Below are 16486 nucleotides of genomic sequence, written 5' to 3' on the forward strand. Positions count from 1 at the left end.
TTGAGGACCAGAGTATACATATATTGTTTTTGTTTTTAAGCAGTTGGCTATCCAGCAATCAAATTTCCGGTACCATTCCTTCTAACCTGAGTAATTTATCTGGGCTCCAAGTACTGTAAGTCGACAGTGATAATTTTTTTTGAACCACAGTATATATATTTATAATATTGTTTGATAATTTTTTTCTTTATTATTATTATTATTTTTTTTTAACAGAGATCTATCCAGCAACCAAATTTCTGGTATCATTCCTCCTGCCCTGAATAATTTATCAAGCCTCGAATCCATGTAAGTCAGTGATACTACAGTATATATGGAACTCAAGAAATATCATAATTTTCTCTAGCTCCAGATCAAAGAAATATTCATTCTTAATGATAGATTTGGTTTCTGTAATGACCAGTGTCCTCGGGACCAATAAATTGAATGCCCCGCTACCATACATGCAAAATATGAAGGAACTAGTGTCTATTTAAACCTTTGTCATTGACGATAAATCATTATATTGCAAACATACCTAATATCCCATGGACGTCCCAGCCAGGATTTGAAGTTTTGGGAGAAAGTCTAAAGTGTAATTTCACAAAAATCTAAGAAAACTGAGTGGAGTGAAGAGTATTTCAATACAAATCTAAAAATATCAAAACAAGTAAAGTAGGCTCAAAACAGAGAACTAGCAAAATCAATGAAAAACAAAAAAAATTAATAATAACATACGGCATGGTTTTCTGGTTTCCCTCAACAGCTTTCTTTCCTGGAACTTTCTTGAAGGGACCATACCACGATCTTTAGGGCAACTTTCGTCTCTCAACACTTTGTGAGTATTTTCACAATGATCACTTGAAGAACTTTCTGCGATTGATCACATCTATAAGTCCATATACACCTACTCAATTCATGATATTTATAAAAATTTTCCTGTTTTTGAAGGGATCTCAGTATCAATTTACTTACCGGTGAAATTCCTGCTGAATTGGGCAATTTGAGTAAACTTGAGGACTTGTATGAAATCTCTTTGCTAGCTTAAGGCCTTAAATAACAATCGATTTTATCTTTCCTTTTTATTTTTTTCAATATATATGTACATATATTTTTGTGACAATGTAATATTTCTTTTTTTTTTTTTTTGGTTCATTTTAATAGGGAATTACAGGAGAATCTACTGGAGGGCACACTTACACCAGCACTTGCAAAGTTGGAGAATCTCTCACTATTGTAAGTTCATTAAAAGGACACCAAAAAGCAAAAAATAAAAATAAAAAACAAAACAAATGGAAAAAATAAAAAAGATCGGTTAGAAATCTCACAGTATTTTTTGACTATATGTAAGTTGTATATGTTTCTGCAGGACGGTAGCATCCAACTGTTTAACTGGGAAATTGCCAAACGAGTATGCCAATCTTACAAGATTGCTTGCATTGCAAGTGCTCTCTCCCTTTAATTTTCTTTTCAATTGGGTAGTAATCAAACTCAACGACTGTTTGCTTACTAACATAAATATTAATCAATGTAGCGCGGTAGGTGGAAACAACTTTTTCGGTCAAATTCCCAAATATATTACCAAGTGGAAACAACTACAACAACTGTAAGCGACTAGAACCATCTATTCCCAATTTTGTTTTTAAAAAACTTTCGTGATAAATTAAACATATGCATGCAACAGGAATCTCTTAGGAAATGAATTTGAAAATCCAACATTGGGTTTCTTTAATATGTCAGAGCTTCGATATTTGTGAGTCCACTCCCATATGCTTCTGCGTTCCACTTATTTCATTTGTAAACTTCTTCAAGGAGAAAGAAGATAATCTTTATATATAAATGATTTTGTCAATTATTCCTCAGGGCCGTTAGTGACGTTAGCATTACAGGATCAAGTTTCGAGATGCCAGAAATGACTCATCTCACAAATATAGAAGAATTGTGAGTTGTTTATTACCTTTTGCAGTTAATTATATATAATATTGTATAACATATCTTTCTTTAAATTGTTCCCATAGAATAATCAGAAATTGCTCCATTACTGGCGTAATCCCGGAAAGCATCGGCAACTGTTCAGAATTAACATACCTGTACGTTTATCATTTTTATTTTGTTATGTTTTATTTCTTTAATTATCAAGTTTACAAGAATAATTGATTTGTTGTCTATCAAAATTGAAAAAGTTTTAGGTTGACATATTGTATCACATTATTCATAAAGTATTATATTACCCATTGTTGCTAATTTTTTTCCCCGTCATCTCACAACCACCTTGATTGATTAACTTCAAAACATTGTATAAAGTGAGACTTTATTGGATAGACATTACAAGTGAGATGATACACCATTCTCTTAAAGACTTTATATATGTTAGGTTTCATGACTTTTGCGGTTTGTCTTGCAGAGACTTGAGCTTTAACAAGTTGACGGGTGGAATTCCGAAATCTATGGAGAATCTGACATTGGATTATTTGTACGTGAATGAATTAATAGTTTAATCTCCATCAATCGATAATATAATCATTTCTCATCACTAGCTTGTTTTCCTTAAAACAAAGAGAAAAAAATTAAGTGGTTGGCTGATAAATTATAACAAGACTGAAAACGACTGATTTTTTCTGTTCAGGATTCTAACAAGCAATATGCTTAGTGGGAATATCAACCTTTCCTGGATAAAGAAAATGGAACTAGCGTAAGTCACCTTTAATTGTACCCTCTTGATTTTTCTACTCTATTGTGCTTTGACCAGTCTCAATCATATTATTTCTTTGCTTTGCTTAAAAAAATAAAAAATAAAAAAATCCACATTAAAATATTTAGTGCATCTTTATTTGAATTAGTTACTTCGAGTTTGGAGAAACATAAAGTTTTCCATGAAATATTTTGGAATTTTGACACACTTAAATTAAAGCAAAAGTTGATGGCATCTTTTTCTTTAGTTATCTTTCTAAATACTCTTGCATGCAACTATCTATCGAGAATGTTTTTGAAAAACTTCTCTAAGATACTAATTCATTAAACGGATTTAAAGGGTACGCATATGTTATCATGAATTATACTAATTAAGTGCTTTTAAATAAAAAAATTAAAAAAAAAAAAAAAGCATCATTATGGTTACATTTATTATGTCCTTTTTTAAGGAAAAAAATTGACACACAAGTGAAGAATTACATTCATAATAATACGTCTTACTGAAACTGACTTCCCTTCAATGTTTAAGAAGAGTAAACGATATATTCCTACCTAAGGTTTAGTGAAATAGCAAGTTTTTTTCAATATTTTTGAAATTTATGAAAGCAGGTGTGGAAACTTGCCAGTTTACTAAACCTTGGGTGGGAGGATGTCGTTTACTCATTTAAGAAAATTGTGACTTCCCTTTGGTGACGCTTTTTTGCATTTTACTATGCTTTACTTGCGTTGGAAGAAGTGAATCGACAATTTTTCACAATGCAGGGATCTTTCATTCAATAATTATACTACTTCCATGTTTCCTTCAAATCCGACAAAGAATATGTAAGGATACTTCAATCTCTCTCTTCTCTTTGTAAACTTACTTAATAGGTTGTCATACAGTGAATCAAAAAGATACAAATGTTTATCCGTTATATATGCAGTTGCAGTAATAGGTCATCCTATGCGAATATGATACCTTGTAAATTGCGATCACTCCAGAATTTATTATGTGTAGTCAAATTATGAATTTGAACTATATCCAACAAACTACCTTACAAATACATATTGATTAAATTGAAAGATAAATACTAAATTCGATAATAGTGCAAATTATGAATCATCTTAAAATACTATTACCTTGTTAGAGTTTCACACCGATTAGACATGTTCAAGCTTACTGGTTTATAATAGGGGATAATCCTCTCATTCAATACGGTCTTGTTGGGTGAGAAGTCAGACTCACCTCAAATTCTATCAAACAATTCAATTATCTTTAGAGATCAAATAGTAAATTTAGTTACAATGCAAACACCGATCCTATACAAGTTAGGAATGATATTAATTGTGGCCGAAAATGTCAACCAAGACTTTATCAGTTAAATGTATCTTTTGATTATTTAAATACAAAGAATTATGCATATTTATGGATTTTTTTCATCTTTCAGGAACTTAGACAATAGGACTATAGATATTGTGAGAGCAAAGGAAAAGACAAAGACAAATGTGTAAGCATGTTGCGTCAGTTTTTTTTTTCTTTTTTTCTTTTTTTCTTTTTAAAATTCTTAGGCCTGTTTGATATAAAATTTAAATGTAGTTTTTTTGCTTTTTAAAACAAAGGATACAACAAATCTTATAAAAATATGTTTGGTAAAAATAAGTAGAATTGTTTTTAAAAACATTTTTCGAATACAATCTTAAAAACTAGTGTAAAGTTAAAAAAACAAAAAAAATTAGAAGTTGTTGTCTTAGTTTTCTATAACTTTTAATCTAAAACCAATTTTTAAATTTTATGTCAGACACATTTTTACATATTAAAAATGTTAAAATATAACTCAAAAATTTGAATAGTATTTTAGGTTTTGAAAATTATTTTTCAATCACAAATCAAACAGGCCAATAATTTAATTTATGGTGCTTTCAATATTAATGGAGAGTTGTCTTCTTATAATCGGTGTTTTTTTTTTTTTGTTTTTTTCCGGTTGTGGTCACTGCTTCATCAATCAGTATTGAACCAACCAGGTATCTTTATACTTAAGTATTCTGCTATTAGAAGAATATAGGAAAAAAATTATTGACCTTCCTTGATAATTGTCTTAATGATTGACAAAACATTTTTAATTTGAAAAATAAGCAGAAATGTTTTATAATATCAAGCTTTGGAAAAACCATAATTTTTAAGACAATCCTCATCTACTACAGGGAAAATCTTAGTTATTTTTCAATCAAAGAGTTTACATATAAGTAAAGAAAACTTTTAAGGAAGGTCAATGAAATATAGAATATATTCAAGAGTATATTATCCTGACTTATTAAATAAAATTTCATTATGTTTTCTAGGAGTTCCATATCGAGGATGAGTAAAGCTTTTTGTCAAGACAAATACCACAAATGTATGTTTAATTGCTCAAGCGTTAATTTAAGTGATTAATATTGAGGAAAAATTATATATTTAATTTTTGTATCTCACATAATGACCTGCAGACGATTCCCTTCGTATAAACTGTGGTGGTAGTAGTACACCAGTAGGCGGAACTGAGGATGAATATGAAGCTGATGATCACAAATCCAACTTTTTTGTAAGTTCAGACCATCGTTGGGCTTATGTTTGCACTGGAGATTTCTACTTTGCAGAAGCCAATTATAAAGACTACGTACAGAACGCTTCATGTGGACTTTCGCCTTCTGAGGAAACTATATCTCAAACTGCTCGTATTTGCCCTCAGTCTCTAACATATTATGCCTTCTGTTTACAAAAAGGCAACTACAGTGTCAAACTTCACTTTTTTGAAATCGTTTTTTCAAATAAGAGCAGGATGGGGAAACGTATATTCGATATTTACATTCAGGTAATAATTGTGTGCCAATATTAGTAAGTTTTTTGAAAATATGTTGCCACATTTATTATAGAGAATGACTTGATTTTTTACGAGTTCAGAATTTTATAATTATAGGCATCTGCATTAACCACTTTTCATTTATATAATAATATGTTCTCATAAGAAACTCTTGATTGATAGGGGAAGAGAGAACGAAAGGATTTCAGTATTAAAGATTTGAAGGCTTCAGACAAATCATCCATAGATATAAATACAAGTGTGCATGAGGATAGTCTACTGACAATCCATTTTTTCTGGGCTGGCAAAGGGTCTACAAACCTCCCAAACAATCTTAACGGACCTCTCATTTCTGCTATTAATGTAACTCGTGGTAAAAGAAAAAGTTCCATTTTTCTTTTCTTGTTATAATCTCAATATGTGATCCTACTTAACTATATTTTATATATATTAGCTAACGATGCTGCTCATGCTCTTTTTGCAATTTACCACAGTGAATCCAGTCACCAAAGGAAGGAGAGGCCTCTCTACTGGCCAAATAATAGGGATTGTAATTGGCTCTGTATTAGCTGCCTCTCTTTTATTATTGGCTTTCATGTGGAGATTTGGATGGATAGGAGACAGAGAGTTGCGCGGTGAGACTATATATAACTTTCTTATTCAAGAGTTAATTTCTACAAATTACGTCTTGATGTTGATACTTGATAACGCAATTGTTCTTTCATGTTTAGTGACGTCCGTTAAACTTCGAGACAAGTGGTACACCCTTAAACAAGTTAAAGATGCAACTCGAAATTTCAGCTCTAGGAATAAGATTGGTCAGGGGCGATTTGGGATAGTATACAAGGTTAATTATATACTGTGTATTTGAGTTCGTCACTTATATATGTACAAGCAACATTTGTTTAGGGAATAATTATCTTTTTTATATGTAGGCTGAACTGCCAGATCAAACGGTAGCAGTGAAGAAGCTTTCTCTTCAATCAAACCTTGACCAAGTAGGAACAGAAGTTTATGCCTTGAAAAACTTGAAACACGATAATCTTGTCGAACTTTTGGATGCCTATTCTAAAAAAGACATGCACTTGCTGATATACGAATACATGGAAAGAGGCTCACTTGAAAAAGCCCTGTTTGGTAAGTTTCTTTTCATCATATATAAGCTCGATAAAGTTTTTACTACAATTTCTTTAACCATGAGAATAATATATATGCAGATGATCAAGATTCTAATAAACTGCAACTTGATTGGCAAACAAGAGTTAACATCTGCCTCGGAATAGCGAAGGGTTTGAAATATCTACATGAAGAAAATCCAAATCGCCAAATTATTCACAGAAATATGAAAGCCAGTAATATTCTGCTTGATGGAAATCTTAACGCTAAGGTATCAGACTTAGGACTGGCAAAGCTTTACGACGAGGAAAATCCATACAATTTCATCCAAGAAATAGGGACAGTGTAAGTAAGGAATTAAGCAAACAGTTTTGGTTTTATATATGTAAGCATATTGTGTATTAACCGTATATGCGTAATGCTGATCATCATATAAATGATAACTTTTTTGTTCAGGGTATATATGGCACCAGAGTATGCAATGCGGAAAGCCATAACAGATAAGGTTGATGTTTACAGTTATGGAGTAGTTGNCCTTTGGTGACGCTTTTTTGCATTTCACCATGCTTTACTTGCGTTGGAAGAAGTCAAAATTTATGTGGTGAATCGACAATTTTCCACAATGTTGCTAGTTTTCACATGCAGGGATCTTTCATTCAATAATTATACTACTTCCATGTTTCCTTCAAATCCGACAAAGAATATGTAAGGATACTTCCATCTCTCTCTTCTCTTTGTGAACTTAATTAATGGCAAGCTATATATTGCTTGTCATACAGTGAATCAAATCTCTAAGCTGAAATTGTCATACAGTGAATAAAAAAGATACAAATATAAATCTGTTATATATGCAGTTGCAGCAATATAGGTCATCCTATGCGAATATGATACCTTGTAAATTGTGATCACTCCAGAATTTATTATGTGTAGTCAAATTATGAATTTGAGCTTTATCAAACAAATTACCTTACAAATACATATAGATTAAATAGAAAGATAAATATTAAATTCGATAATAGTGCAAATTATAAATCATCTTAAAATATCATTACCCTATTAGAGTCTCACATTGATTAGGTACGCTCAAGCCTACTGGTTTATAAGAGGGGGTAATCCTCCCATTGGGTGAAGAGTCAGACTTACCTCAAATTGTATCATGGTATCAAAGTCTAGGTTCAGTTGAGTTGAGTGCTTGACTAACGAGTGATGAGTTAGAGCCAACAACTACCTCCAATAACAATCATGATCCAACATATGAGTTTAACCGTAAGGGGAAGTGTTGGAGTCCCACACTGACTAGGCACGCTCAAACCTACTGGTTTATAAGAGAGAGTAATCCTCCTATTCAATAAGGCTTTATTAGGTGAGAAGTTAGACCCACCTCAAATTCTATAAAGCAATTCAATTATCTTTAGAGATCAAATAGTAAATTTAGTTTCAATGCAAATATCGATCCTATATAAGTTAGGAATGATATTAATTGTGGCCGAAAATATCAACCAAGACTTTATCAAATGTATCTTTTGATTATTTAAATACAGAGAATTATGCATATTTATGGATTTTTTTCATCTTTCAGGAACCTAGACAATAGGACTATAGATATTGTGAGAGCAAAGGAAAAGACAAAGACAAATGTGTAAGCATGTTGCATTAGTTTTTTTTTTTTTTTTTTTGGGTTCCTTTTTAAAATTCTTGGGTCTGTTTGATATAAAATTTAAATACAGTTTTTTGCTTTTTAAAACAAAGAATACAACAAATCTTATGAAAATATGTTTGGTAAAAATAAGTAGAATTGTTTTTAAAAACCTTTTTCAAATAGGCCAATAATTTAATTTATGGTGCTTTAAATATTAATGGAGAACTGTCATCTTATAATTGGTGTTTTTTTTTTTTTTTTTTTTCCGGTTGTGGTCACTGCTTCATCAATCAGTATTGAACCAACCAGGTATCTCTATACTTAAGTATTCTGCTATTAGAAGAATATAGGAAAAAAATTATTGACCTTCCTTGATAATTGTCTTAATGATTGACAAAACAATTTTAATTTGAAAAATAAGCAGAAATGTTTTATAATATCAAGCTTTGGAAAAACCATAATTTTTAAGACAATCCTCATAAACCTTAAGAATCGTTTGCCATAAATTTTTTCAGAACACCTCTACTACAGGGAAAATCTTAGCTATTTTTAAAAGTAAAAGAGTTTACTTATAAGTAAAGAAAACTTTAAGGAAGGTCAATGAGATATAGAATATATTCAAGAGCATACTATCCTGAATTACTAAATAAAATTTCATTATGTTTTCTAGGAGTTCCATATCAAGGATGAGTAAAGCTTTTTGTCAAGACAAACAGCTCAAGTGTATGTTTAATTGCTCAAGCGTTAATTTAAGTGATTAATATTGAGGAAAAATTATATATTTAATTTTTGTATCTCACATAATGACCTGCAGACGATTCCCTTCGTATAAACTGTGGTGGTAGTAGTACACCAGTAGGCGGAACTGAGGATGAATATGAAGCTGATGATCACAAATCCAACTTTTTTGTAAGTTCAGACCATCGTTGGGCTTATGTTTGCACTGGAGATTTCTACTTTGCAGAAGCCAATTATAAAGACTACGTACAGAACGCTTCATGTGGACTTTCGCCTTCTGAGGAAACTATATCTCAAACTGCTCGTATTTGCCCTCAGTCTCTAACATATTATGCCTTCTGTTTACAAAAAGCACATACAATGTCAACTTCACCTTTTTTGAAATCGGTTTTTCAAATACGAGCAGATGGGGAAACGTATATCGATATTATACATTCAGGTAATACTTGTGTGCAATATTATAATTTTTTGAAAATATTGCCACTTATAATAGAGATTTATAATTATAGGCATCTGTGTTAACCCTTTTCATTTATAGATAAATATGTTCTCATAAGAAATTCTTGATTGATAGGGGAAGATAAAACAAAGGATTTCAGTATTAAAGATTTGAAGGCCACAAACAATCATTCATAGATATAAATACAACTGTAGATGAGGATGCTCTTACGATCCATGTTTTTCTGGGCGGGCAAAGGGTCTACTACCTCCCCAAACATCTTAACGGGACCTCATGTCTGCTATTAATGTAGCTCGTGGTAAAAGAAAATTCCACTTTCTGTCTAATCTCAATAGTGATTCCTATTAACTATATTTTAATATATATTAGCTAACGATGGCTGCTCATGCTCTTTTGTGCAATTTACCACTGTACTTATCCGTCACCAAAGAGAAAGAGGCCTCTCTACTAGCAAATCATAGGGATTGTAATTGGCTCTGTATAGCTGCCTCTCTGTATTATTGTCTTTCATGGGAGAATTGGTGGATAGGAGACCGAGAGTTGCCGGTGGAGGACTATATAATACGTAAGTTAACTTTCTATAATAAAGTCTTGTATGTTGATAACTAATTGTTCTTTCATGGTTTATGACGTCCGTGAACTCTTCGGACGTGGTATACCCTTAAACACAGTTAAAATGCAACTCGAATTTCAGTCCTAGGAATGAGATTGTCAGGGCCGATTTGATACTATACAGTTAATTATATACTGTGTATTTGAGTTCCTATAATGTACAAGCAACATTTTTTTAGGGAATAATTAGTTTTTGTATAGTATGCTGACTTCCGGATCGAACGGGTGGCCTTGAGAAGCTTTCTTTCTCTTCAATCTTCGAAGAGAAAGCTTGTCAAATAGGAGCTGCAGTATATGCCTTAACACTTGAAACATGATTACTCTTGTGAACTATTTGGATGTTTAATTCAAAAAAGACATGCACTGCTGTTCCGAATACATGAGAGAGGCTCCTTAAAAGCCTTGGTTTTGGTATTTTCTTATCCTCGTTCTAAAGTTTTTACTACTACAATTTCTTTCACCTGAGATTAATATAACATAAATCATGATTAATCAAAGTATTCCAGTAACCTGCACTTGAATTGGCAAACAAGAGTAACATCTGCCCTCGAATATCGAAGGGTTTGGAAATATCTCATGGCAAGAAAATCCAAATCGCCATTATTCACAGAAATATGAAAGCCTATGTTCTGCTTGATGGAATCTTAACGCTAAGGTATCAGACTTAGTACTTGCAAAGCTTTACGACGAGGAAAATCCATCACACTTTCATCCAAGAAATAGGACAGTGTAGTAGGGAATTAAGCAAACAATTTTGTTCATGCTGATCAGTCATATTAATGATACTTCTTTGTTTCCAGGGTTATAACATGGCCGAGTATGCAATGCTGAAAGCCTAACAGATACGTTGAATTTTTAAGTTATGGAGTAGTGTGCTTGAAATATTCGGGGAGAATAATGCAGAGTATAACCAAACAAGAGAACGGTTTTTCTGCTGGATAGGTAAGTCAAGTCTTCTCCAAGTGAGACAGTAACACACTTTGCTTAACTATAATTCCTATTAACTTGTTTTACAAATATTGCGGCTTGTTATTTAAAAGCAAGTGGAGGCTTGGACTTGGTGGATAAAAAATTGCTACATATAACTGCACAAGCCCTGATATCCTACACTTGGCGATGATGTGCGTTATCAGTCACCGCTGGAGGCTACAATGTCTGAAGTTGTTGAGTTTACAGAAGGGTGAAAAAAACATTCAGCAGATTTCTAAAGCCGACACTCTTCCTCCTTGATTCATGTGAATAAATTCTTCTCAGTGATGAACTATCTTCCTCCTTGTTTTTCTGTTATTATTACGAGCTTGTTTTTTAGTTAGCATCTCTGACTACTCATTGTCATGTATTCGGTTTGAATAAATTAGTAAAAGTTTTACGTTTAATCAATTAAATTAGACAACCCTGAAGGTCACAAAGTATGGTTCGATCGGCTACTTAATTAATTGAAAATAATCTCCCGTAAATCAAAAACTAGAAAGTATGAAAGATCAGAGCTGAGTTATTACCCACTACAGGTAGCCTGATAGTAAAGAGTAATAAAGTTTTATATAGCTCTTTAGTTTGGGGCCACATGTTCCCTAATATCCAATTATCATCCTAAAAAAAAAAACAAAAAAAAAAGGTGAAACTATAGACTCAACCTCATGGCACACTATAGAACGCCTCGTTTCTCATGACACCAGATTTCAAAGTTTCTAAAATTCATCTTTTTTCTTGTGGCACCCATGCATTTTCATAAATCTCTGTCGTTTCATTTTTTTTTTTTTAATATTTAAAAAATTTACATTCATTCCTCTTCACTTATGCTATATACCGCCATATGACAATACCAAATAGATAAGATTGATATAGTTACCAATACTTTGAAGAAAAAATAATATAAATTTTATATGTAAATATCAAAAACTTATAATTTGTTATTGCTTGTATCTTAATGATCTTAAGCAAATTTCTTCCGCATTCATCTATTTATTCGTTTAAGATGATGTTGAATAGCCAAAACAAAAAAAAACAAAAAAAACAAAAGAGGAGAAGGAGAGAGAGAGAGAATTTTATGAGTCCATCATGGGGTGGCCAAAAGTATATGTAATAACTTGAAAAATTAAAGGGTGTATTTGGTTCCATATTCCCAATTCCTATTCCCAATATTATTTGGCACATTATTTGAGAAATATTACTAGCTATTTTTAATTATTTTTAGACCCACTAAAGTGTTTAGATGTCATAAATACCCAAAAAAAGTTTAAAAATTAGCAAAAACACCTCCACCACCCATATTGCCCAGATTCTGGCAACCACCATCCAGTGGTAACCGAAATCTGTCTACAAAACTTTACACCACGACCAGAACTACCAGTATTCATCATCTGGCCGAAAGACCAAATCTGGCCGTCACAGCGTTGGCCAACATGGACTTTGCAGTCGTCCACGGATCTGGCCAAACGTATCGTTGCAACATAAAATCGCACCGTCTGGTTTTTTTGTAATGCAATTTTCTAGCCAGATTCTATGATGGTAGTGCAAATTTAGCACTGCGCGGGTGGAGGGTTTTTGTCATTTTACAAAATTTGTATTATTAGGGTTGTTTAATTAATTAGTAAACTATGAGGTTTTTTGAAATTTTTAAATTTACCTGACTACTCTTTTTAATCCAATAACTAATATATTCCCTAATCCATATAAAATAAGAAACAAACACACCCAAAGTATTAGATAAACTTGTTAAAAAATGGGGTTCTCTCTAGTCGTTAGTAGTGTCAGTAGATCCGCCAAGATCAATCCATTATGAGCCACTCATAACCAAAAAGCCCAAATATCAAATGGGTCTAACTAGCAAGCCACAATGAAAAATCCGACCTCAGTCTTGGTATGAACTTATGGCTGTGATTGCCACGGTGCCACTGCCACCTGTCTCATATCACCATTTCTCGTGCCTCTTTCTTTCTTCTCTCTCTCCACCAAACAAAGTTCCTTATTTACACAAAAATCCACTACATGTAATGACCAACACTTATCGTCGGTTGGTAATTAAGGCCTTAAATGACTTGCCGTTATATTGGTCCCTAGTAGTGCCTTGTCACTATTCTTCCTTCGGTTTGGTCATAAGTCATAATCACCCATTATTACTTTTTTTTTTTTTTTTTTTTTTTTTAAAACAGGTGAGAATATATATCCTAATGTAATTAAACACATGGGACATTACTTTCCTCCAATGGTGGCTAATAATCTCACATTCTATTAATAAATCAAATTATTCTTTAACAATTCAACGCTTACTTTAAATGTTACACTTTAAACTTATAAAGACACAATAACTTTTAATACACTCATACTTTGTTTTATAATATACATATTTTTTTTTTTTTGTTTAACTTTTTACTAAAACCTAATTTTAATTTTTTTTTTTTTTTTTAATAATGTATGATCCAACAATTGCTACCCCAGCCCACTTAATCCTCAAGGCCCGGAATCTAATTCTCAAGCTCAATATTCTACGTAATTATACAATGTATAAACATCTCTTTTGTGACTCGAACACAATATTTATGGGTATAACTAACTTTATGGGTAAAGGCTTGTCATCTGATCATAAGGGTATAAAAAATATATTTTTATCCAAGATTTTTTATTTGAAAATATAACTAAAGTTATAAAGAAAGTAGTCACACACGGTGATGAATCTAATCTCAAGAAATCTAATAAACGTGGGGCTAAAATCACTTAGAAAAACTAAATAAAATAAAAGAGCATCTTGTGAGACCAAAACTAGGGGTGTTTTGTTTATTATTTTGAGTATTATTTTTAAAAAATGAGTTAAGTTATTTATTACGATGATGAATTTAAATTTAAAAATCTGTTTGTAAAATTATTTTTAATCCTTTATATTTGTTAATTTGAATCAAATAAAAATCACTTTAAAAAACTAAATAATAAAAGGCCCACTTCGTGCACCAACCCAAAAGCTAAATGGACAAACCTAATATGCTTCCACATTTTACGCAACAAAAACCTACAAATATTTTTACTTATAATTATATAATTGCATGCTGTTCCTTTTCCTATTAACTAACCTTATCAGATCGGCCATGCTCTGTCTTCGCCTCCTTCTTCTCATTTCTATTCTACACTGTCTTTATTAACTTTCCTCTAACAAATCAAAACCCTAATCTCAAAAGATGTCAGGTTTCCCCTTGATGTTTTAATCGACACTTTTTATCTCTTACCCGTTAAAACTCTCCTACGTTTCCGGGCACTTTCCAAATCATTTTGTTCCCTCATCGACGGTCCAGATTCATCAAACATCATCTAACATTCCCTTTCACAAAATCTCACTCTTATTTGATCCTCAAAGGTTTGCATCTTTACACTGTGGACCTTGATTCACTGGATAAGCTATCCCTTTCAGTGAATACCCAGAAAGTATATGGGTGGGACTGAAGTTTTTTGGTTCATGCAATGGCTTGCTTGCTTTGTCTAATTCTGACCAGGATTTTCTTTTGTTTAACCCTTCGCAAGGAAGTTGTTTAAGTTACCGTTGAGATTATAGAGGTTCTAAGGACTCTTGTATTCGAGGTTTTGTGTTTTCTGGGTTTGGTTATGACCATGTAAATGATGACTATAAAGTGGTTAGAATGGTGCGGTTTAAACAAGATGAGGATGATAATATCGGCTGGTTTAGTGAGTATGAAGTTAAGGTTTTTAGTTTAAAAACTAATTCTTGGAGACGGATCAAGAAATTGCCTAATTATCTTCGCTTTATGTTTCAATTTTATTTCCATCTTATGCATAGAAGAGGTTATGGTGTGTATGCTTGTGGGGTTTTACATTGGGTGCTGCCACGAAGGCCCGAGTTGGGTGTTGGTAATTTGATAGTTGCTTTTGATCTGGTGGATGAAGAGTTTAGGGTGTTGCCACAGCCTGATTATGGTGATAATGAAAAAGATTTTGTGTTGGATGTGGGGGTTTTGGAGGGGAGATTGTCTGTGATCTGTAATTATAATCAAGTTAAGGTTGATGTGTGGGTGATGAAAGAATATGGGGTGAAGGAATCATGGAGCAAGTTGTTTTCGATTGAACGCAGTAGATCAATTTCTTCATTTAGGTTCCTAAAGCCTTTAGCTTATTCGAAAGGATGTGGAGATGGTGATGGTAGGGATAAGATTCTCTTGGATGTTAATGGTGAAAAGCTTGTTTGGTATGACTGGAAAAGGAAAAGACTTAAGACGGTTAGGATTAAAGGTGCTCCGGATTCGTTTGGGACATTCTTGTGTGTGGAGAGCCTCATTCCACTCATTGATGAGAAGAAGCAGCAGAGGCAAGAGAAAAAGAGGAATCATAATAGGAAGAAGAGGTGAAATAACTGAACTTATTTTTATGCACATCTTTAATTTCTTGAGAAAAATTTTGGGATTATGTTGTGTTTAATCTCTATATTAGATTCGAGTTAATGCATATCATGTTTTGCTCCTTAATTTCTTTTTTGCAGGGATGATTTCCTGTCAAAAGGATTTAAGTTGGTTTTATAATTAATTAAAAAAAAAATGGTGCAGAACAGGCCCAAGTGATAAGAGGTAAGTTCATAACTTGTATCATCTCCTTTTATAATTGGTTTATTCAAAATTTTTAGTTGGTTCCTTTTGACCTGAGAGTTGATGACCTTTCTACTCAGAGGAAGAATGATCACCAACTAAGTTATCTAATTACTGTTAATTTTAACTTTCGCAGGGATGATATGTCGTGTTTAAATGCGAAGAATTGTACTAGGCTTTTGTTTTTTTAGAAGGGCCATATTCTGTCCTTATATCCTTTTTGATTTAGATAGTGTGAAAAGAATCTTTTGAGGTCAATGAGATATGTCATGAAAAGAGAAAAGAGAATATATATGCCTTTTGAAGGTTGTAAGCTCTTCAATGAATGTCGAGAGGAAGTTTTGCCTTCAAATGACAATTTTTTTATCTATTTTCTCTAGTTGTATGTAAATAATAAATATGAAGGAGTCAAAGAAAATAAAAAAAGGTTCTTGGAATACTATGGAGTAACAGTACTATCCGGAATTTATCTTCTATTGTGTTTTTGAGTCGTGGATTTTTTGAGGTGCTAACATAGGTATCAGTTTGTAGCTATTGCTATTTCTGTGTTTCCAGGAGATCAGATTCTTTCTCATTGGTTGAGTCACTAGATAAATTTTTTATGAATTTAGTAGTTGTCGAGAGTTGTTACCGCCTCTCGGGTATCTTCATCTTCATATCCTACTGTTTGTGCCGATCAAAGACTGAAATGCTACAAGAAACAATGTAAAAGATACATTTAAGATGTTATCAGAAGCATATATATATATATATCCATCAGCTGGATCGCTTTGCATGGTCTTGGACTTCAATAGTGAAGTGCTTTATGCTTTGTGGGTGACTCAAGTCAGAGCAAATATAAACCAGCAAACAT

The 16486-nt window shown here is 32.5% G+C and overlaps 1 protein-coding gene across 1 annotated transcript; it reads left to right on the forward strand.

The window, feature by feature from the left end:
* Window positions 1–208: 208 nt before the first annotated feature.
* Window positions 209–16072, forward strand: LOC116136293 (probable LRR receptor-like serine/threonine-protein kinase At1g07650). The gene is made up of 30 exons (XM_031422012.1): window positions 209–288; window positions 746–817; window positions 931–1002; window positions 1144–1215; window positions 1349–1390; window positions 1514–1585; window positions 1664–1732; window positions 1843–1920; window positions 1998–2069; window positions 2384–2452; window positions 2606–2671; window positions 3433–3492; window positions 4098–4157; window positions 4657–4671; window positions 4990–5042; window positions 5134–5498; window positions 5670–5859; window positions 5981–6121; window positions 6218–6333; window positions 6422–6623; window positions 6704–6947; window positions 7059–7142; window positions 7248–7307; window positions 8182–8241; window positions 8536–8550; window positions 8912–8964; window positions 9056–9395; window positions 14592–15395; window positions 15531–15615; window positions 15770–16072. Exons 7-29 carry the CDS (start codon window positions 1713–1715, stop codon window positions 15568–15570), a joined length of 3207 nt encoding a protein of 1068 aa, XP_031277872.1. The 5' UTR covers window positions 209–288; window positions 746–817; window positions 931–1002; window positions 1144–1215; window positions 1349–1390; window positions 1514–1585; window positions 1664–1712; the 3' UTR covers window positions 15571–15615; window positions 15770–16072.
* Window positions 16073–16486: the final 414 nt, after the last annotated feature.

This window comes from Pistacia vera, unplaced genomic scaffold (genome assembly GCF_008641045.1).
Source record: "Pistacia vera cultivar Batoury unplaced genomic scaffold, PisVer_v2 Contig310, whole genome shotgun sequence".
Classification (NCBI taxonomy): domain Eukaryota; kingdom Viridiplantae; phylum Streptophyta; class Magnoliopsida; order Sapindales; family Anacardiaceae; genus Pistacia; species Pistacia vera.